Source organism: Drosophila nasuta, chromosome 2L, assembly GCF_023558535.2.
Source record: "Drosophila nasuta strain 15112-1781.00 chromosome 2L, ASM2355853v1, whole genome shotgun sequence".
NCBI classification, from domain to species: domain Eukaryota; kingdom Metazoa; phylum Arthropoda; class Insecta; order Diptera; family Drosophilidae; genus Drosophila; species Drosophila nasuta.
Window position 1 is genome coordinate 25,986,347 of NC_083455.1, and position 22,427 is coordinate 26,008,773.

General features: G+C 40.6%; 4 protein-coding genes across 6 annotated transcripts; 1 reads left to right on the forward strand and 3 right to left on the reverse strand.

Moving 5' to 3' along the window:
* Positions 1–421: 421 nt before the first annotated feature.
* LOC132784383 (bromodomain-containing protein 7) lies at positions 422–3,655 on the reverse strand. The gene is made up of 4 exons (XM_060789973.1): positions 3,513–3,655; positions 2,767–3,440; positions 1,014–2,712; positions 422–958 (listed from the first exon to the last, which is right to left on the reverse strand). The coding sequence occupies exons 1-4, from the start codon at positions 3,568–3,570 to the stop codon at positions 699–701; spliced, it is 2,691 nt and encodes an 896-aa protein (XP_060645956.1). The 5' UTR covers positions 3,571–3,655; the 3' UTR covers positions 422–698.
* A 237-nt stretch (positions 3,656–3,892) lies between these two features.
* On the reverse strand, positions 3,893–4,949 carry LOC132784420 (uncharacterized). Its single transcript, XM_060790038.1, has 2 exons — positions 4,556–4,949; positions 3,893–4,504 (listed from the first exon to the last, which is right to left on the reverse strand). The coding sequence occupies exons 1-2, from the start codon at positions 4,770–4,772 to the stop codon at positions 3,894–3,896; spliced, it is 828 nt and encodes a 275-aa protein (XP_060646021.1). The 5' UTR covers positions 4,773–4,949; the 3' UTR covers position 3,893.
* Positions 4,950–7,095: 2,146 nt separating this feature from the next.
* Positions 7,096–9,733, forward strand: LOC132798618 (uncharacterized). Its single transcript, XM_060810545.1, has one exon. The coding sequence runs from the start codon at positions 7,511–7,513 to the stop codon at positions 9,731–9,733; it is 2,223 nt and encodes a 740-aa protein (XP_060666528.1). The 5' UTR covers positions 7,096–7,510.
* Positions 9,734–11,269: 1,536 nt separating this feature from the next.
* Positions 11,270–22,345, reverse strand: LOC132798631 (uncharacterized). 3 transcript variants are annotated; one of them, XM_060810565.1, is made up of 5 exons: positions 22,264–22,345; positions 15,491–15,869; positions 12,910–13,127; positions 12,651–12,844; positions 11,270–12,139 (listed from the first exon to the last, which is right to left on the reverse strand). In XM_060810565.1, the coding sequence occupies exons 2-5, from the start codon at positions 15,744–15,746 to the stop codon at positions 11,944–11,946; spliced, it is 864 nt and encodes a 287-aa protein (XP_060666548.1). In that variant the 5' UTR covers positions 15,747–15,869; positions 22,264–22,345; the 3' UTR covers positions 11,270–11,943. The 3 variants fall into 3 exon arrangements, with proteins under 3 accessions (XP_060666548.1, XP_060666547.1, XP_060666549.1); XM_060810564.1 differs by lacking the exon at positions 22,264–22,345 and adding an exon at positions 21,309–21,399; XM_060810566.1 differs by lacking the exon at positions 22,264–22,345 and adding an exon at positions 21,309–21,399 and having other exon boundaries at positions 11,271–12,115.
* Positions 22,346–22,427: the final 82 nt, after the last annotated feature.

A 22,427-nucleotide genomic window follows, 5' to 3' on the forward strand; every position in this document is an offset into this window, starting at 1 on the left:
CAGGACGATTTGAATGTCCTTTGGCCAGTCGATAGTGCTACTTAAACGAAGTTGTTTGACACATAAGTCGAAAGGATCGGCAAGGATATGGCGGAGTTATGGCCAATTTTCTGTATACAAAAAAGTCCTTATATCTCGGCTCCCATAAGGACTTTCGTCCTTTTTATTTCTGATCCTTGCTTTGTACAATAAGAGCTATCTGTGTGCCAAAGGACATCGCAATCGTCCTTTAAATGGATGAGTTACAGGCGATTTTTGGATTTTTCCACAAATTTTGCATGCCTCCCCCTTAAAAAATTTGCAACATTTTTTTCTTCGATTTTCTTTAAAATTTTTAACGATTGCGAGTTGTTTTAGTTGTGATAATAAAAATCATATTATTTCAAGGACCTAGCTTGTTTCAGGATAATAAAAACATTCGTTTAGTTCTTGTAAATTTGAATTTTAACTGCTTTTATTCTTAATTGCCTAGATTGTTACTTATAGCTAGGATCGTAAATATAATTTATTGGAATCCTTTTTGCCGTATTGTAGGATCTGCAAGAAAAGTTATCAACAATCGAAAGGACTATTGCTATACTTAAGATAAGGATTCTTTTTTTCTTTTTAATATTGAGAATGCCATTCTGATTTAAATATATATGAAAATAATTTAGCGTCCTCGCATTAGTTATAAACATTGTTCCGTGTGTGCGAATCTAGTTAAGGAGAAGCTGCGCGACGATATTGTTGTCATCGACTGGATTATTGGAGGCGTGCATACCAGAGCCGCTTTCGAGGAATTCACGCAGCTCATTCTCTAAATCGCCGCCAGAGTGCACGTCCGGCTCATCGATATCCATGGGAACATGGCTGCTGGTGCTACTGGCCACAGGATGAAGCTGTGGCAGTGCAACAGGCTGCTGCAGCAGCTCAGGTAGCTGTACGCGTGGAGACGCTGGTGGTGGTGGCAAGCCAGCTGCAACAATAACATAATGAATACAAATTCGGTAGAATAATTCATGGTCACTTACCGTAGGACATGCCCATAGCCTTCCGCAAGGCGTATTGATCGGCAATGGCTGCGGGCGGCAGCTTCTTGGCCAGGTCCGTTAGCTGCTGTGACAATTGCTGCGCTATTTGTGTCTCCTCCTGGCCAGCCGGCTGAACCAGCGCCAGGTGCGAGGGCAACGGCTGCGATAATCGTTCGTTTTGAATCACCCGCAGCTTCTCGATAAGCGTTAAGTTATTGCTCAGGTGCTCCTGCATGCGGCGCGAGAGTTCAAAGTTCTTCATATCCGTTTCCATCTCATCAAGGAAACCCACATCAATGCCCAGATCCTTGAGCGTTCGCAGGCGCTTAAAGTCCAGTCGTGTGTTCTTGTACTTTTCATACTCCAATTCGATTTGTTCGCTCGTCTCGTTGCTGGTTGATGGTTCGCTTTGCCGCTGCTTTTGTTGGTTGGTGAAGCACTTGTCGATCTCCTTCTGTTCGTAGCTCTGCAGCTGCATGCTGTACAGTTCATCCAGTGATTTGCTGTGCTCTCCATTCGTTAGAATGTCCAGCAAACCATTTGCAATTGTGGTGCCGTAGCTCGAGTCTTTAGTAAACTGAAGAATGCTCTCGGCATATTCGGCACTGGAGGCATCGCCATAGGTGCGCAACACCAGCTGCGTTTCCTCGGCGCTCAGCGTAGAGAAACGCGAATCAAAGGTAGGCGCAAAGCTGGCAAATGGTCCGTAGTTCATTGGCTTTACCGGCTTGACATTGTTTCGCTGATCCGTGTGCAAACCATGCACTTGACCGCTGCCCGTAGGCAGTTTTCCAACTAAATCACCAATAGTTACGACCTTTTCGGGTCCCTCGTTCTCATCCCGTATGAGCAAATTGAGCGTGGTGCTGCCATCCTTGTGCTGGCGCAGAAATCCCATCTTGTGAGCTCGCTGCTTGGCACTAATACGCTGTTTGGCTTTCGCTGCAGCGCCCTGCACTTGGGCGAGAATCTCCTCGCTGGTCAAATCATCCACATACGGCTCAAAGTGTGTTTTAGGTGCATTTTCCAAGCGTAACACACGCTTACGTTCCTCCTCTTCGAGTTGTGCCTGCGTTGGTTCCTCAGCGCCTGTCAAGGCGCCCTCATCCGCCGAATCGTGGGCATCGTAGCCCGCCAGCTCATTGCTGCTGATTTCAAAGCCAAGCTCCTTGGCGGTCAGCTCCCGTATATAGCCGGAAAGTGGTTTCAGAGTGCGTATCAGATTCTCCGGCTGCAGTTGCTTCATGCCAATCTGCAGTAGTCGCTTGGCTGCCTTATGATACACAGTGTCCACGCGATTGTATCGCATGGCATTCTCACAAATCAGTTTAAAGTCGTCGCTGAATTCGCTGAGTGCGCCGTACTCGTGATCATCAATCTTTTGTCGCATGGTCAGGAAATCCATGGGCTTGCTGATGGTAGATGAATAGCCTGGTGCAATATCATCGGTGACGGGCCACGCAAAGAACTGATGCGGATCACGTTTCTCCAGGAAGCGCAGCAGATGCTCCAATAGTTTGTTCAACGGCGACTTTTGTTGTTTGAGCTTCAGCACACAACGACGCGGCTCTCGCCCTGATTCGCTGCTGCTGCTCGGCGTCTTGGGAGCCTCGAGCGCTTTGGGCGTCAAGGCATTTAGAGAGCCGGCACCACCCGGCGTGGATGCCGCTGTTGAGCCCGATGGCGATGGAATTAGTAACTGCAAAGGATTATTGTTAATCTCTACATGCAATGCAATTATATAATTACTCACATCTGGCAGCGGTTTTGTTGGACTAGCGCTAGCTGTGATGCCCATCGATGACGACGTCGGCGAACTCAGAATTTCGTCCAGTTTACGCGGTACAATGGGTTTGCTAACTGGGCAATTGGAGGGTGAGTTGTCGGTGGTAATACCAGCGTAATACAAGATGTTCTCGGGCAGTGGCTGTGACTGCTCATCGTGATCATCGTCCATAAAGCTAAAACCATCCCGACTGCCATCGGGATCCACTGACGCTGGCGCCTGACTACGTGGACTACAACGTGTCGCATTGTCGTCGGCGGCGGATACAGCAGAGGTGTTGTGCTCATCAGCTTGCCTTTCCTCGGAGCAAAGTTCACGGTGTTGTCGATCACGACTACGATGGCGTTTCTCCTTGTGATGTTTATGTTTCTTTTCACGATCTTTCTTCTTTTTCTTCTTCTTGGATTTCTTGTGACGCTCGCGATGACCCAGCTCGCCACACTGAAGCTCCTCTGGCACACCCGCTGGACTACTTGGCGCCGCAGACATCATTGCCTCAGCGGCTGTTGGGGGTCCGTGGCCATCGAGTGCGGTGAGCGGTGAATTGGCGGTGTACTCGGGCGTTGCATTGGAACCCACTTTAAGTATTAACTTCAGGCCGCGCTGCTGCAACTGTGCGGGATCTTGATGTTGGCTATATTCTAAACTCATAATAAAATAAATACAATTAACATTGTCAAATTTGCAAGCATGTGCAATTCTTGCAGTCTCACCCTCATATTTTTCGCGCCGCTCAGATTTGTTCTTTTTGTGCTTCTTGGATGAGCCCATGTCGTTGTGTGCGTGTGTGGGCGTTTAAGTTAACTACTCTTTACAGCTGACAATTGGGCCAATAATTGGGGTGAAACAAAACGAGAATGTACGAAAATAAATGAAATAACAAAATTGTCGGCTAGTACAGGCGAGACAGACGCCATGATTTAGGGATGTCAATTTGAGTAATCGATATGCGATACATATCGATTGTCAGCGCTCGTATTGCGGCGCGCGTAAAATATTTTAGAGTTGCCACATTGTTGCAGTCTAAAAGACACATTTGCAACACTGAAAACAGTGCGCATTAATTTGCCATAATTTAAATTTAAATTTAAATGTTAACGACGCGCGCGCATCTTCTTTGTGGAAGGCGTATGTTGCCTCTTTGCAATAATTTTACTCGACTTGGCAGAATGCGTTTTCGTTACGAGTTTTGATGCCGATTTAATTGCAAGGGTAGCATTCGTTGGCAATCCCAGCGGCAATAGTCCCTTTTTGCCCTTATTGAAACCACTGTAGAGCGTTCGTGTGGATTTTAAGGCCTCCATCGATGTGTCCAGTTTGTTTTTGATTTTGTCGAGATCTTGACGCATTCGCTGTATGTCCAGAGCAATGGTTTGCCTGTCGCGTTGCAATCTCTTGTGCTGTAACAACATATTTTCTAGCACAGTTTTTTGCACGAGCACCTCACGAATGCGTCGCTGATTTGTGTAATTTGTCGGATTCAAATCTACGTATCCGCGTCGCATAATCTGCTGTGACTGCTGATTAATGCGCGCCTTCATGCGTGACAGTGGCATGGCTTTATTGCTAGCTACCGCAGTGCCGCCGCCGCCTTTGATGCGACGCATCTTCTTTGCAGCGGAGGTTTTACTGATGGAAGCCTCCACTGGAATCTGAGCAATAGGAGCTGGCACCGCAGGGACAGACTTACGTGGCGGAGCAGTAACTACAAAAAGAAACTTAAATTGATGTTTAATTGTGTTGCTTTGCTGCTTACTCTTCATGTGCTGGTGTATGCTGGAGATCATTGAGTTCACCCGGGTGCCCACATTGCCCTTCTCCACAAGATACTTGTACGCTTCCGATTTGCCAGCACCCAGTCTGAGGGTGGACTTCTCCTTGTCGGTGGCTCTGGCCAAATGATGATCGCCAAACTGTTGTTTATCCATCAGTTGACTCCTCAAAATATGATCCAAGTTCAGTCGCATCGTCATCGCGCTGCACTTTTTTTTAGAATTTAGAATCTGGTTTTTACCGGAAATTACAATTTTGATTTAAGATTGGAAATAAGCCGAAAGTGGATAAAATAAAAAGCCAGATTTCTGAGGAATTTTGAATTTTTACAAAGCTAGAATAAAAATATCTGTTGTCTTACATGACAGACAGTTTCTGTTTAAATGAAAGCACAACAAGCAGTTGCTTGATCTGTGACAAAAGCAAGCGCAACCTTCTCTTATTATGCTGCCATGCGTGCGCTTAACTTGAATGTGGGACAGCAAACCTAAGAGAAAGATAAATAATATGAAGCATGAAGCGTTAAAGGAGGCGTGGTTCAAGTGCAGCTATCGCTCCCACGAGCGTAGGCAAATATTTTCAGACAAACACGTTATGCAACTTGTATTCCATTGTAAATATGCATGTGTGCGTGTGACGCATTGTGTGTGTTTGCCATTTATTGTTGTTGCTGTTTTTGTTGGTCGCTTTTATTGGTTTTATGACTGCGTTTTTGGTTTTTTGAACGGCACTTAACGCATTTACGTTTTATGGTCTCGATACTTTTTATGCATGTGAAGCGAAATTTGTTTTACAATAATTTTGCCCAGATGCAGACTATTTTTAAATGTTTATTTAAAAAGCATCATAAATTACGAGAAAAATCGTAGTAAGCATTTAAAAGCAATATACGATTAATTTCCGTTCTACTTTTACACTTTGTGCTGACTGATTTAGAAATCTAAAGATTTTTCTTTAAATTATCAATGACACACGATGCAATTTCTAATCAAAATCAATTTATGCTCCAATGGCTTTCAAATTGCATTCATTGACAATTCGCAGCGTTCGAGATATTTGCTAAATGCCAACTATAACAATTATATAGATAAACTAAACGAACTCAGGGAGGTCCAACATAAAATAAGACAAATGAAGTTGAGAATTGCAAAGGTTCGAAGACACGTGGAAATTGGGAAACTCCTGCTGGATATTTCTAAAAGAAAATTCGCTGAGCAACAGCAAACATTTGATGAACTCAAAGCGTTTTGCGACACATTCCAAATCAATAATATCGAAGACAGCGATGAGGATAATGACGACGTGGATTAATCTAGAGCAGTTACAAATAATTCTTTTAATCCAAATAGTTGTGATATAATCTATGTAATCCCAACATGTCGCTAAGTAAGAGTTATTAATAAATAAGTTTTAGTATAAATAAAGTATAGCTTAAATGGCTCAACTTTTTTGATCACAAAAATGTAAATACTAAGTAATAATTACCTATTTTTGCAGTTTTTGTCTTACCTTAAAAGTAAATCATTAATTTCTCTTAACACTGATATTTCAATGTGCAGTCAATATTTTCTATGAGTTACCAATAATGAATAAATTGGGAATTATTTCAAAATAAATACATTCATCTGTTATACCTAAATTTTGTCTTGAAGTGGCATTAATAAAATTGAATTTTTCAATTTTCAACGCGTAGGTCGTGAGCACTGCTATTTCAAAGTTCACAAATACGTTTTAAAATTTAAAATGTAAGTCCATATACAGAAATTAGAAATTGTTAATAAATATGGTAAAGGATCTTAGCTGCCTCAACTTTTTTGATTACAAAAATTGCAGTTTTATAAAAACATTAAATTAAATAAACTAAAATATAATTCATACCTTTTTAATTTTAAAGAAAATAGGCGAAGATTGACAACCAATTTTTCGCAGTTATTTTAAACTCGAATTTAAATACTTGCGACTAAATAAACATTTTAAAAAACATTGCATATTGTTGCATAAAATAGGAAATTTGCGCAATTGGCTATAATATGAAGTTGAGTTCTGAGGCTGTTGTTAAACTGCTGAGTTTTAATCTTCCAAAATGTATTTATGTTCAATTCATTTGTATTTCTTTGATAGTAAACAAGGTTATGGCCAAACCGAATATTATAAGAGCAATTATCACCCATCTGTCAATTATTGTTAAGTATATAAACACAATTTAGCTGAAGCAGCTGGAGCTGCTTTTTACAGTCCAATACCTATAATCATATATATTTTAGGCAGCAACTTAATCTTTGCGGTAAGGAAAGGGAAAGTTGTATTAAAAAGCGCTTAAGTATGAATTCAATACGATTTTATGTATAACACAAGAGAAGCAATACTTATGAGGTCGAAGCTGAAATACCCTTAATATATTTTGCCAAATTTAGTAAATATACAAATTTCAACCAAATTAGTTTGTTTATAAAACTAAAAAATGGTTTTTCGCTAACTGGTACACAATATTGTCTTTGTAAGTAACTAAAGAACCTTTTTGCACCACATTGTCAAGTGCTAGATGTAATTAGCTTGGTCCAAGTATGTCATCTATTACTGTTTTTTCCTAAGTGAAGTTCAATGCTCGCTATGCTTGATGGGGAGTTATGAATGGAATTGGGAAACAACTCGGAACTGATGCCCAATTTCCATAGCATTTGGTATGCCAAAAAGCAAAAATAAAACATCAATGTAGTCGCAAGTTAAACAAGTAAACCCTTTTGTTGTGGCCATAAACAAGAGTGCAAATTGTTCAAGTCGCCGCTTGGCAAGTGAAACCGAAAAGTCGCACCTAATTTCGACCCAAAGAGCGCTTCGAGTGACCCACGTCGAGTTAGTTGCGTTTTGAAGCGCGTTTCCACAGGTTACGACAACGGCACGCGTTCTCTTCTTCTCCTTCCTCGTTTCCTCATTTGCCATGTCGCGAAAGGATCTTCTGAGCTGTCTGTGCAGCTTCTACTGCTTCTGTTCGGTGCTAATCTTCGCCGGCTGTGCTGTGCACGATGAGCTGTCGCAGTGTGAACTTCAGGGCGTCTACAGACAGCGTCAGAGTCTCATCGAGTCACCGAATTATCCGGATAATTATCCACCGAATACCTGCGTGGATTTTGTCATACGCTCCCCGTATCGATGTCCCACCAAGTTCCACATTCAGTTCCTCGACTTTCAGCTGGAACTCTCGGAGAATTGCAGTCGCGATTATCTGGCCATTGGCTTGCAGCAGTCGGATGACGATATGGATGTGCTTTGTGGCCAGGTGCTGGGCATCAAGAAGTATCACACGCCTGACGGCATTCTGCGCTTGCGTTTCCTTAGCGACGATTCTCCCTGGACAACTGCGGGCGGTTTCCGTTTGCTAATCACACGCTTGGCCTGCGAGAATGAGGATTTGACTGCACGTGGCCTGGACATGGATGTAGATGAGGATGATACGGTGCAGGTGAATGCCAAGCTGCCACCCAAAAAAGCGCTGCATCCCCATCATCATCAACAGCCGCAGCAGCAGTCGACGCCCGCTCCGTTGCCTGGCAACTTTAGTTTGTCGCCGCAGCAAGCGCCGTTTGTTGGTTTTCCTGCGGCTTATCCTGGCTATCAACCCTTCAACGCTTATCCCTATCCTGGCGTCGCTTATCCGCCTTATCTGCCAGCCCGGGGAGGTAGTTTCTACCTGCCCTCGGTACAGCCAGCTGGCACTGTAGCGCCTCCTTGCAGCAACGAGCCACAGAAACAGCAACAGCAACAATTCCAACAGCAACTATTGCAGCAGCAACAGTTGCAGCTACAACAACAGCAACAGCAACAGTCGTTGCAACAACTACAGCAACAATTGCAACAACAGCAACCTCAACCTCAAGTTCAATCCCAACACCAACAGCAGGAACTTCCCGCCATCGCAGAGCAGTATCAGAGCTCATCCTTTCAGCCCCAAGGCGTACAACTCAAGGACTACGACCCTCAGACCCTTCAACAGTTCGGTGGTTCCGTGGATCTCTGTTGTGTCAGCAGCTTCACCCAGTCGCACTTTTATCTGTCTAGTCCTGGCTTTCCACGCACCGTGCTGAATGCTTTGCTGCCGGGACAGCAGCGGGATTGCGTCTTTTATCTGGAGAAGAACTCACAAAATGTTGCCGGCTTGCGCATTCTCTTCAAGTTCTTTGACTTTGGCCAGCCGTCGGGAGGAGGCATCTATCCTGGACAGGCGGGAGCAGCTTGCACTGGAGACTTTATAGAGCTGGATGGACAGCGCTATTGTGGTTGTCGGTCGGGACATGTGCACAAGTCTTTTTGGCCCGAGGGACGCAAGGCGCTGCGACTACGCATGGGACAGGCGGGAGGCGGCACTTCTAATGGATTCCTGTTGGAGATCTTCCAGGATCAGGACACGGAAAGCTATCGACCGGGTTTGCTGGGATTGCCAGGCTTGGCGGGATCAACAGGTGCAGGTGCAGGAGCACTGGGTGTAAACAGAATAACAGGTTTGCAGGGAACCACAGGAATCGCAGGATTGCCGGGTTCAACAGGATTCTCAGGCTTCACAGGATCTACAGGATTTACAGGCTTGCCAGGAGCAAATGGTTTTACTGGACTGCCAGGCACAACAGGTTTACCTACAGGAATTCCCTTGCCAGCTGGCTACCAGCCTCAACTGGGCGCTTATCAGCCGCAGCTTGGATACCAGCCGCAGTTGGCTCAACAGCCGCTCTACCATCCACAAGCACAGACCCCTCTCTGGTCCTTCAATCCTCTGCTGCCCATTACGCCTTATCGACAGTCGCGTCAGGCTGCTTGGACGTATGCTCGGGGTCTGGATGCTCAGCAGCCGTCGCGTGTTGTGGAGACGAACTCCACACGCAAGGAATTTTATTACTTTGATGCCGACGAGGCTTTCGCACGCGCTGCCCTCGATGCGGCGGAGGAGGTGGAGGACAACGTCAGAGCTACGCCTGCGACAACATCATCTACTTCCGCTTCCGTCCATGGTGGGCAGCACAAACAACCCGTAACGACGAAAGCTTTCGAGCAGAGCAGCTGCACCTTTGACTACATGGAGGTGCTGCGTCTCTCCGTCGACACTTTATGGTTGACCAAACCCATCTGCTTGGCCCCGCTGCGCAGTTGGTTTAGCAACATATTTGGTTAGTTAGCCGCATAAGAAAACTGTAATGTTCTAGAATATTGTGCTATTAAACGTATTCCCACCAAAAAGTAAACAAAAATGAAGTTTCGATTTAGATTTCTGAAAATCGGACAATAAAGTTTTTAACTATTTTAAATGCTAGAGCTTCAATTAATATACAGAATAAGTTAAGCCCCAAAAAGGATGAAAATATCTTAAATTAATGAGTGTCTTTCCAATAAGAGTTACATTCACAGCAAATAAAAAAAAATGTAACCTTTTCAATTTTTGAAGTCCTTATTCTCAAAAAATACTAACTTTTGAGAACTCTTTGGCAGCTAACCCCACACTATTTAAAATACTAGATAAATACCAGCTTGTAATAAGCGCGGCAGAAAGACATGCGAATATTACAAGCAGGTGTTGACTCTCATTTTCCTTCAAACAGAAGTTTGGCATTGTCTACTGAGCACGCACGTCGCATAAGTGAGACGATTGTGGTGATGCTTCATGCGGTTGTGGACCGTGCCGTCTTCCGCCTTCAAGTGCGAGAACATCTCAGTGACATTGCATGTCTAAGCATGAGCAACTACAACTCCCACCCCCCGCTGTTGCTAATGCTGACTGGACAGTTCTAAGCGCTGTTTGCTTAAGCTCTGGTCGGGCATCTCACGGTCAACACTTCCAGACGACAACTTGGCATTGAGGTTATGTTATCTGTTTGAAGAGCAGTTACTGCTGCTGCTGCCGCTGTTCTTGTTGTTGTTGCTGCTGTTAATGCTGCTGTGCCTGACAACAACGGAAATGGCGCTGGCAACAATGCGGCTGCTTTACAACTCGGCCCAGCACAGTGCCCCCCTCTCCCCTCACAAAGTGTGCGCTGACTAAGCAGAGAAACCTTTTTCACACATCTCATACTCTGACGTCAACAACGCACAACCAAAACAACGACAAAAAAAAGAGAGATTCATAGATAAACAATAGAAGTTGGAGTACTTACTTGCAAATATTTTGTGCCGCATGACAATAAATTTTTTGTTGGCATATGTGCGGAAAAAGCATTAAATTGTTTTTGTGCTGCTGCCGTTTGTTATGACGATGTCTCAATACGAAGCCATTGATAGGCAGTTTGACACCACTTATTAAACCATTCACTTTGATCACTTTTACTCCAAACACGAAAGAGACACAGAGAGAGCTTAAAGTCACACTACGGCTAAGCTGCGAACGCTCTCTGCAAATGCAAGGTAGAGGACAAAACAAGGTTGTCTTATGCCTGCATCAACTGCTCTCTTGCACTTGCATCGCTATAACAATTACGTGTAACTTTGTCGCTTGACAGTTAACCTCGCATTATTATTACACCATGATGATGACAGCGCACAGCTTTACGCTTCATTATGCTAATTACCGCTTCGCTGTAAATATAAGTCATTATTATTAGAAGAGAGTCAGTCTTATATTTGTGTTTTGTTAGGGGGTTCTTATACATACTAAGCCGCCAAGCAATAAAGAGTTAAATTGATTGCGCACAGAGGGATAATATATATGGATATATTTTATTATTATTAGCATTAAGATTTTCCTTGATTCTTACATACAAGTATAAGAATTAGTTTTGTTAAGTATACATATACATATATACACATTGATGTTTCGTTTTTGCATTCGTATTTATAATTAGTCGCAATTTCTACTAAAGTTTCGTAATAATATTAGTAGTAATAGTAGAGTTAGTAACAATAATAGGTTTTTCTTTTTCTTTTTTGTAATACTCAACTACCGACACCGATTGACGCGTTCTAATGATATGACAAGTTGAAAAAGTTGTTAACACACAATATTAAAACTTTATATATTTTGTTTTTTATCTCGGTATATATACAACACATTTAGGGGGAAGGGGTTTTATGTATGTGTGTGTGTGTGGTAAAGTCAGGGGTAATTTTGTCTAGCTTAGAGGTGCGAATACATTCAAAAATTGCTACCAAGTGCGGGAGGTTTTTCTAAGTACTTAATTGTTTGGTTAATTACTTTAATGTTAGTTTCGTTTAGTTTAGTTTAGTTAGTTAACTAATTGTTAGTGCTTGTTGTTCTCCAGTTTTCGCGCTTGACTTTGTCAGCAATGTACAATTGATGCTTGGTATACATATGTGTGTATGTGTGTGTGTACCTGTTTGTGTATTGTGTCTCAGTGTGTGTGTGTCCATTATATTCGTATTCCGTATCCAAATCTAGCCCAGGAATCGTATGTTGGTAAACACGGCCTTGGCGGGACGCTTGCGATTACAAAAGTTGACCGTCTTGCTGTGATTTCCTTTGCGATTCTCATGCAGATTGACGAGGAGCTTGAAGATGTCCTCCTTGCTTGGGGTGCAGGCATAACGCAATTCCGGTTCATAGTTGCTGTTGATAGAATTCATGTAAGAACTGATAACGGTAATAATGTGGCTATTAGAATTGTCGTTTCATAGTCACGCCCACAGTATTTCAGTATTTGAGGCGTTGAGGATTGATTGATTAGTTTTTGATTAGACTTTGGATACATAAAGAGACGATTAGCTCAGGTCTGTGATGTGTGTTAATTCTCGACAACGGGCCTAGAGAGACTCTTGGAGATGCATTTTAGTAAGTGAAAATCAAATCAATTACAACTACATAAATAATGGTGCAGCAGCTCAAATCGCAAGAATTTTCTAATGAACAATTTTCTAATGAAATTTCTATTTTAACAAAAGGTGAAATAAGAGCGCAAGAGCGATTTGAGTTGCATTCCCGTTAATTTTGTACAATATTCTACCTGGACAACTAACACTACAACTACAAATCATAAACTGTGTGGAATGGGAAGATTTGTTTGGGGTTGGGTGGAGAATCAAAAAAAAAAAGGGGTGCTCTATGTGTGTGCAATCTAAGGGTTCATGGGGAGCTCGCTGCTTACCCGCGGTTTCGATTGTGACGCTTCCAGGGATAACGACGATAGTAACGCGAACGTTTCGGCTTGGTCTGACCAAGCACCAGACTCTGCAAACCCGTCTCGAGCTCCGGATAGTCATCGTTGCCAGCAACAGCAGTAATTGCTGCAGGTTCCTCCTCCTCCACATAGACCAAAGGCAGCGTGTCCAATGTCGGATCCTGAAGCGGGGGGGGAGAGTAGAGAGTGAGTATTCAGTATTTTAAGCTGGCACTTTTGGACTTACCTCAAGCATTTTCATGAGCAAAGCGGATTTGTCGACAAGTTCCTGCTCAGCACGCAAATCGTCCTCGAGCTTCTTCAGCATATCGAACTTGCTGGCCACCTCAAGCTCATTCGCAATCGCAATCGCATTCGTATTCGGATTCACAGCATTCACGTAGTCTGGCTCCTCTGGCTCTGGCATGGCCAGCCCCAGTTCCGTGTTGAGGGCTTGCAGCAGCTCTACGGTTGGGATTGGGATGAAAAACGAAGAAGAAGTTGAAGAAGAAGCCACAAACATCTTGTATTATTTGGCATTTTAATATTTGCACAAGTTTCCACTAATCCGGCCACAATCCTCGATCCCGTTCTCGTCCCCCGTCTTGCCACAAACAGGCGTCAAGTTTCCGCCAGCTGACATTTAAAACTTTTGACTCGTTTGTTTGTCTCTTCTCAGTTCTCAGTTCTCACTTCTCAGCTCCCACTCTTGTTCTGCGGCTTAAAAATACTCATACATATTAAAATATATACGAGCGAGTCTTTATCGCCGCAGCGGAAATTGACCGGCGGCAATGGGCACGACAACTACAGTTATAGCTACAACTACAGCTCCCATCTACCATCTGCTTACATCCCATTGCCCATGTCAGTTAGTCAGTCATTCAATTTGGCCATTCATTGTGCCTGACGTTTGCTCGTCCATCAGCCGCTTGCCTTTTGTCTCATTTGGCAGCATCCTCCTGACTATCCGCTTCGTCTCAGTCGCTGGTCTGGGCTACATTTCAATTTTATGAGGGGAACAGTTCTTGACTTACATGAGTCGCTTAACATTTAAGCTTAGATTAACAGGTCTAACAAATTTAATATTAAGTGGTTCTTAGGAAACAATTCAATGTTGTAAAGTGTAGGATTTATATATAAATACTTCAAGGTATGATTACTTTAAAATAATCTGTGCTCAGAAAAATTGTTTCTTTACGAAAATAAATGTATCGGAAACTAATGAATAAAACATTTCTATATAATCTGTTCCTTAAAAGACCTACATAACTTGAAGAACATTTCAAAATTTTATAGTCTAGAGTGTAGTATAATAGTTATAGTGTAATATAATAGTTATAACAGTTATATTTTCTGCTGAATTTCATCACAAATTCTACAAAGCCTATGTAAATGCTTGTGGTCTTAAAACTCAAATCAATTGGAAACCTAATAAAATTGATTTTATGAAAAGAAATAAAAATCAAATTTTAATTTCAACATAACCTATAAAATTTGGGTGTAAGTGTGTGTGTGTCTAGTCAATATTGACAGCACTATGTATGTGTGTGTGAGATTTGACGCAAACCAGCTTTTAGGCAACCTAATGTCAAACCAACAGAACACAAAAAAAAAAATGTTGTCAACTCTCTTCTGTGGGCGTTGCGTTTTAAGTGTAATGTATAATGTGTGATATGTGAGAATTTGAGAATATGTTTTGTTGTGTGTTGCCATAGATAAATGTACTTCAGAAATTGTGCAATGACCGGAAATATCCAACGACCATTCAAATCATTGAAAGCCGAGCGAGCGCCTAAAAGCGGGCTACATTTTAAGTATACGCTGGCCACCTGTTGAGTGTGCAGTGAAACAAACTGGGGACACACAGAGAACTGGGGGGCAAAGGGGCACACTCCAATGGGATTTCACGAGTTTTACGTCAAAATGAATTTTGAAAACCATGAATAAATTATTTCAATTGAGTGGTCTGGGCTATGGAGGAGGAAAGGACAATGAAATTGGTTCAGATTTGACAGTTTTAGGAAAAATTAACAAATCTGGTGATTTAAAAAATCATTAGAATACATATAAATATTAATTTTTATAAGATTGTCTGTCTTCGATAAATATGGTCTGTTCATTCCTAACAATCTATATTATCTGGAAATTTGGGAAATTAAAGTTGGAATTTTTTATGATAGTGTTACGGAAAGAACGAAATCTCTTCAAAATTGTAAGGAAACTCGTCAATCCGTAAACAATCTTGGATAAATATTGTCTGTTCTTTTTTAAACGTTCTAGCTATTTCATTATTTCTTAATATGTTATTGATAACTTTTCTACGATAATTCTTTGAAAAAAAATTGAAATGTCTTCAAAATTGTAAGGAAATTCCTCAATAAGTAAACAATCTTGAATAAATATGGTTTGTTCTTTTTCAAACGTTCAAAATATTTGCTAAATCATAAATTGGATTTGTCAAAGACAAAAAACGAAATATTAAAATTTTAAAGAAATTCTTCAATTCAATGAAAATTCTGAACAAATCCCATATACCCTACTTTAGTCAGTATATGTTCCGAGAATGTTTTTCTTCGGTTCAAGAGATGACTGATAGCAGAGCAAGTTGATGCTGAAATGAATCTTTGTGTTGTCTCGTGTTGCCCCATCACTGTGTAACCCGTTTTGGCGGCTCAATGAACGAAATCAACGAACCAACGAGTGAATAAACGAAAGCATAAGAACAAAGCCTACGCGGGACGTCGTCGTCATCATCAAGGAGTCAAATGTCAGGGGTAATCCTTGGCCAAACAACAAAAGGCAGTGTCATTTAATCAGGGACTCACCATCGCCGGGATCGTAAACGTTACGTTCCAACGTTGCGTCCAAGTGTCGACGCGGTTGTATCACCACATCATTCTCCTGCTGCTGTTGTTCCACAACTGATGCTGGGCCAATGCCAATGCCATTGCCTGCTATGCCAGCTGAAGATGCCAGCGACGACGATGACGACGTCTGGGAAGTCAGAAAGCCAATGACGTGACGTGTGCTGGCCAGGATCGTCGTTGCCAGGATGCAGAGCGTTAATATGTCGGGCTTCATGACGTTTTCTTTTCTTTTCGTTTCTTTTCTTGTGTGCGTGTGTGTCCTGACTGTTGTCCTCGGGATTAGCGTGTTGTCCTCCCGCACTCCGTCGCGACTCTTGCTGCCGCTTCTATCTGCTGGCTGAAATGGAGATGCGTGTCATGTACATGAGGGTAATTACCATCACTACCGTTTGATAGGAGCTAAAACTTGCCTTCCCCTCCCCCCTCACTCTACACTTCTCCCTTGCGTGTGGGTGTTTCTGATTTTTGTGTTGAAAAGCACACACTCTCATACTCACACACATGGAAGGCACGCACACACGCATAATACGAAAGGTTTAAATCAACAACCTGTTTCAAGGCGTTGCACAGTGGGACCACTTGTTAAAAATAATTATACTAAAAGGGGATGCTATAAATAAACTAATTGAAATAGCTTTACAATGGCAAATGAAATACTATTATAGTATTTAATATAATTGAGCTATTCATTATTATATGTTAAACACTGTGAATAATGAAAATAATAACGTCATAAATATTACTACTACACTACTTTAATTCAATACTAAATATTACGCTACATTTGACTTTTTTTTTATAACAACTTTAATATTTTAAAGTGCAACCGAAAATAATCACAACTGCTCCACTGTGCCGATTCTTAGACAACATTCGTTGCTCATGTTTGGTTTCTTGGCGTAGTTATTTTTCGCCTTGCCACTGCTCTTGTAATGCATACAGCTTGTTTTTATTTTTAAGGCCTTCGCCATTCGCAGCATCGTTTCATTTAATTAAGCAAGGGCGTGGCACCGCCTTCAGCTTAACTCCTTCGCTGCGGATTTGCAGACCACGCTTAACACTTTGCTAGGCCCCCCCCGCTCTCTACGTCACGACCCGCCCACTCCACAACAGGGTCATGTGCATGTCTTGGTTGCCATTAGCCCAGCCACTGACTTCCTTCTCACTCCACCGCATTGTTGTTTTTTCTCGTTGTCACCCTCACACTCCTTTAACTTAACAATATAAATGAGCTTGCATTAAACTTTTGGCACTTGCGGTCCCGACGCCTCCCACTGGGAGGGGGAATTTGCGATTTGTTTCGTTTGTGAAGAAAAACACAAAACACAGAGTCAACAAATTGTGTCTGCTACGCTTAAAATTAGCCCCACGAACAATTTTAGATTTACTGCGAATTGCAATTTTAAAGTAATTTCAATATGGCGTCATACCGATTGATCAGTGTGGCCACATCATTGCGATCCCACACTGCGAAAAGTGTTGCCATACATTCAAATTTAAATTGAGCTTCACTAGAATTACAAAAAAAGGTGGCATCGCTAACTCTCTCAGTCAACTGAACGCAGCTCATTTTGCGGTGAAGTAAACAAATTGACGAATTACTAAACGAACCATGCACAGTTCTCGCAACAAATACACATAAATGAAGCGAACGTTGCGACGACACGCCTCCGACAAATTGACAAGCCAAAAGGAACATTTTTCAATTCGTCTGCTCATTAAAATTGTCCCCAAGGAGCCAAAACGAAAAGTTTTCTTAGCCAATTTCTTGTTCATTGCACGTTTTGATTGGACTTAGAATGCAAATTCTTTTTCGGTTTGTTGTGTGGGACAAGTGTGAATCTAATAAAGAATTTGACAAATATATATTCTTATTTAATATGATTTAAAACCTAAGCCTTTCTATTTAAATACTTTACTAGACGTTCAAAATTTAAAAAAGCCTTTAACACTTACTTAAAATAAATAATATAATGGGAAAGTGTTTCCCTAAAATCTTTTACAATTAGGCTCTAATTATTTGTGAAATTGTTATGACATTTAAAGCTCTTTGTTTTGTATATAGTTTACTTTAAACTAACAAAAATATAGAAACCTTTAAGTATTCCTTTAAATCCTAATTTAAGAGAATACCTCCTTCCGGCATCGGACGGCAACTTTTTCAATTATAATTGCCACTTTTAGCTTATTTTTCCAGCAGTTTTTAGCTTATTCCTTTTTTTTTGCGATATTCAAGAGCTGCTATCGTTACAGAGAGGGGGTGTTAAATGGAAGTGTAACCAAACTGTGTGCAAACAGGAATCGTTGTCAAAATGCTTTAATTAACTTGTTGACACAGAGTCGAAAGTGCCCTCGGAACATCAAAAAACAGGACAACAAAAAAAAAAAATAAATAGGAAGGTTGGAGAAAACTTGTCCTATTTGTTGTTCCTATCGTTGTTGTTGTCGTAGCTGTGAATCCCAGGGGTAAAATGAAATTTATTAAATAGCCCGACCACATTCAAAGAGAAAGAGAGAGAGAGAGGCGCAAAAAGGAAAGAGCATTTGTAGCTGTCACCTGGCTGCCAACTCACCTGTTTCGCAATAAACGCACAGTTAATTGCGTAAATGAGAAAATTGAGCTAAAATACGAAGTAAGTGGAACAAGAGTCCAACTGGCCAACAGCCTAATGGACTAAGGACAAAGCGTAGGCCGGATCATGGGGGAATCCCCCATCTGGACACACAACTTGTCGTGCAGTGTAAAAAGTTGTTTAATTAGCGTTGACTAAGCACAATAAGCTTGTTCGCTCCCTCGCTCGTCCACAATTTGAATTGGCAAAACTACACAGGGGTCTAAGTCAAACTTTGTCCCCGAAAAAAACAACAAAAAACTAATGCACATGCTCTTCACTTTGCCAGGCAATTTGCAGAAAGGTTCAGTTCAATATTATGTAATTGGAGCGTCAACAAAAAAGTGAAACACAGCTGCAATTCCTTACAAAAAAAATAAGAAAGGAAAACCCCAAAAATAATTGGTAGTTAGTTTAAGCAAAGTGTGTTGCTTAATATTGCATTTGACACGAATCTTAAGGTATTTGTGCTTAATGCTTAAAGTGAATTGAATACACACAAAAGGAATCTCTATTAGTGGGAGGCTGTCACAGCTTAAAATTGACCAGATGTTGTATTTTGGGAGTGAGTTTGTCCACCACAAGTCTATCTATCTCCATAGAAACATGTGTGTAGTATTTTGTCTGCTACAGTTGACATTTATAGAAAGTAGACACAATTAAATATCATATAAATTACCAAGTTGAACTGAAGTGAAACTAGCATAGAGTTAAGATTAAACATTGTAAATTTCTATATTAAATTTTCTATTAAACTAAAAGAACCGGAATGGCAAGAGACTTTAACAACCCAATTTAACACATTTTAAGAAATATTGTGATTTTTCTTTACACTCCCAACTGTTTGTTCAACATTAAAAATATCTATATTCAATTTTCTATTAAACTAAAAGAACCGGAATGGCAAGAGACTTTAACAAGCCAATTTAACACAACATTTAAGGAAAATTTGTGATTTTTCTTTACACTCCCAACTGTTTGTTCAGCTTCGATTAACCCACTTTCAAAACACGAGTCTCGTTAGCATACGCAAAAAAAATGTGGATTTATGAATTCGCTGGTAAACAATTTGATATGTGTGGCTGTGGCACACACAAAAAAGCACTCAGACAGCGATCGGTTTTTGTACATTTTTTCTGGCTGAAACTTGTTATGCCTGAAGCATGAAATTTGATCCTTGTTCGATGACCAACATGTGGGGCCCAACACACGCACACACTTTGCCATCGAGTCCTACAGGGATTCACATAAATATACCTTCACACACACACTGACACACACACCCAGGTGTTGACTTTTGTTTTTCACATTGTAACAGACTCCAATACACAATGCATTCGCTGCCTGGGGAATTTTCTTTCTTGAGTTTTGCTTTTCTGTATTTCATTCTTTCACAGCACTCGGTTGGAATTTTTTGAGTTCTCAACTAAAGGGATTTGTCATGAGGTGTTTACTTGGCAACATTTTCCGCAAATAACATATTGATAATTTTCATTGTTTGTTACACAGCTTTATTTGCTTGACATTTAGACTTGAAATTGTTTGATAATCTCCTAACTTCCACTACAATTTTTCAGTTCTAAATTTAAACTTTCTATAATAAAAAAAATTTCGCTTGTTTGGAATATCCTTTTAAGCAGTCGAATTGGTGTTTTTTTAATTTTCAATTTAATTTTAATTTAATTTAATACTGATTATGGTTTGTTAATTTGACAACTTTTAAATGTGTGATTAAAGTTTCCTGCGTTTTAAATTAAAAAATGAATAACTTTCACCGATAAAGTGTAAAAAATTGCCAAATTAATATAATCAATTTGTTAATTGCAATTTCAATTATTCTTTAATATGGAACAAAAATGAAAATTGAATTTTATTTTAATAACACATAAATTTGCAAAAGTTATATCTATCCATATTGAAAATCCCCTTTTAATAATAAAGTTGATAACAACTTTGACACTTTAATGCTGTGTTCACTTAATTTTCAATCTGTTAATGGCAATTTAAATAAATCCTCACACTGAGTCTTTCCATAGTGCAAATGAATTTTTAATTTAATAATGTACTCAAAAGTTGCATCAGAATACAAAACGAAAGCTGTGCTGCAGGTTGTACTTAACTTTTACTTCAGCGTGTTTCTTTTAAGTGTCTTAAGAACCCAACGCTTCTCACGCATCCAACTTGATTATACGGTATTTGCAAAAGGTGCCAACAATTTCCAAGAGTGTGTTTGCGTGTGTGTTCACTTGTGTGCATGAAGATGGGATGCACTTTGACCTATTTCCATCGTGTGTTTATACACACTAAATTAACGTGACTTTATATTAAACTTTTTTTTTTCTTGAGATTTTCGGTAAACAAGAGCACATGATTGATTTCTTAGCAGCGTTTTGCTTGAATTTTTTATAAGCCAACAATTTCTGACACGTGCTGGTCCATTTTGTATTGTTGGCAATTGAAAACCCTTTCTTAGCATTGATGATTGATTTGCACAGCAATCAAAGTAGTCTATTTTTATGCTGCGCTTTAGTTTTCCATTAGTTAAAATTACATTTTTCGCATTTTTTGCTAGCAATGTTCTCCGAAAGATTTTTATTTTCCAATTCAATTAAACTAAAAGAAAAACTTTGCAATTCATTAGAATGCAGAGTCTATTTTAGGAAAGGTAGAAATTAGCAAAACCTATTTTTGCTAAATGACTAGACTTTCTGAAAAACTTGCTAAACTCTTTGTGAAAATGAATTTCAGGATTTATAATCTTGTTAAATTTTTTGTCAGGTGAGTTAAACAAAAAAATTTTCTTCAAAGTATGTAAACTTTTGCAAAAATATAGAACAATTTAAAAGTTTTTGACGCATTTTTAAAAATTTTTTCACTTTTTAATAGTCCCTTGGCATTAAATCGTACTCCCACAAATAGTTTTTGATATTAATAGCACTCGTTGTCATATTGTCTTTGATGACGAACTTAGCGACGGCGACGGCATTTCTAAGATTTCCCGACGCGTTGCTGATAAAACTGCCGCAAATTACGAACTAGGCTTAAAAACTTTTTTAACTCGGGTTTATTCTTAAAATTTTTAAGAATGTTTTTTGGATTGCTGTTTTATTTTTTGTTCCAATAAAAACTGTAGATATAGCGCTCACTTGCTCACAATAACTCACTTGGTTGCGATAATCCGTACACTTGAGCAACTAGTTTTCGAACCAGAAATAACTGTGCTGTGGGCAACTGTTGCTCCTACTACTTGTTGAACACTGCGTGACTGACTAGAGGCGCCGAGTTCTTTTATAAAGGACAAGCACAGAGCCGATTGCCAAAAGCCCGAACTACTGTCGACCGATTCGGCTTTTCAACGAACGAACAAACGAACGTATGAATGCGAAGGCGGCTAGCAAAAAAGTGCGTAAAAGCTTTGCCGAGCTTTTACGACCCTTCGGCTTGTTGGGTCGTCGTCTGCTGTCCACAAGATTTTGGCGGCCGTTTTATCAATGAAATATTTCGTCACATTTGCGAAGTTTAGTCGCCTGTCTGATGAAAAATTTTAGGCAAATCGTCCCTAAAGTCGCCCGTTACCTGACCCTCCCCCCACAATTTGCTTTGTAGCGGTGTCGCAACCGAGAATCATAAAAAAGTGGCTGCAATTATTTACGCCGCAAGATATCATGCTGTTAAGTAGGCAACAAGTCAGCTGCGCGCCAACGTCACAGCATAAATGTACGTGAGTTGGGTGGGAAGTAGTGGGGAGTGAGAGGGAGAAAGTAATTGTTGACAACACTCTTTATGAATATTCGCCTCATACTCAGAGTCGTTTGGCGCATTTCGTATTGTCTTCCTGGAAACTTATTTAAGGCGTGGGCGCAGTTACGCTGGATAAATGACGCGACGCAAATCCCTGCAATGCGAAAATAAAACTGCGACCGCCAATTCGAAAGCTCATTTCAAGCGAAAGCGGCTGAAGTCAGACATTAGCTATTAAGTAATACGAGTAAGACTCATACGCATAAAGTATTTGCTTAAGACTTTGTCAAAGGGTTTACTTAATTCGCTGCGCAGTTTGTAAAACTATTGGACCTCTATTCAAATACGTACTTATTAAATAAATAAAAGCAAACTTACCCATTTCCAATTTCGTCTTTATCTTGTTTGCCTTCCAAGCGTGGCTTCTCTTTTTTTATTTCACTTCGCGTACGTCCATCTTTAACACTCACTAAATAGTCACTGCTAAGAAAGAACTACATTAATACAATTTGACGTGCGAATGTTATTTGCATCTCGCTCAT

Bases quoted from the DNA above. Each gene is read 5' to 3' on its own strand.
- LOC132798631 (XM_060810565.1), bottom strand. From the start codon at position 15,746: ATGAAGCCCGACATATTAACGCTCTGCATCCTGGCAACGACGATCCTG. The intron at 13,128-15,490 runs GTGAGTCCCTGA...TCCCAACCGTAG, and splicing joins CGTTTACGATCCCGGCGATG to AGCTGCTGCAAGCCCTCAAC. The intron at 12,140-12,650 runs GTAAGCAGCGAG...TACCGTTATCAG, and splicing joins CGTCACAATCGAAACCGCGG to TTCTTACATGAATTCTATCA.
- LOC132784420 (XM_060790038.1), bottom strand. From the start codon at position 4,772: ATGACGATGCGACTGAACTTGGATCATATTTTGAGGAGTCAACTGATG. The intron at 4,505-4,555 runs GTAAGCAGCAAA...TTCTTTTTGTAG, and splicing joins CATACACCAGCACATGAAGA to TTACTGCTCCGCCACGTAAG.
- LOC132798618 (XM_060810545.1), top strand. From the start codon at position 7,511: ATGTCGCGAAAGGATCTTCTGAGCTGTCTGTGCAGCTTCTACTGCTTC.
- LOC132784383 (XM_060789973.1), bottom strand. From the start codon at position 3,570: ATGGGCTCATCCAAGAAGCACAAAAAGAACAAATCTGAGCGGCGCGAA. The intron at 2,713-2,766 runs GTGAGTAATTAT...AATCCTTTGCAG, and splicing joins CAACAAAACCGCTGCCAGAT to TTACTAATTCCATCGCCATC. The intron at 959-1,013 runs GTAAGTGACCAT...TTATTGTTGCAG, and splicing joins GGCTATGGGCATGTCCTACG to CTGGCTTGCCACCACCACCA.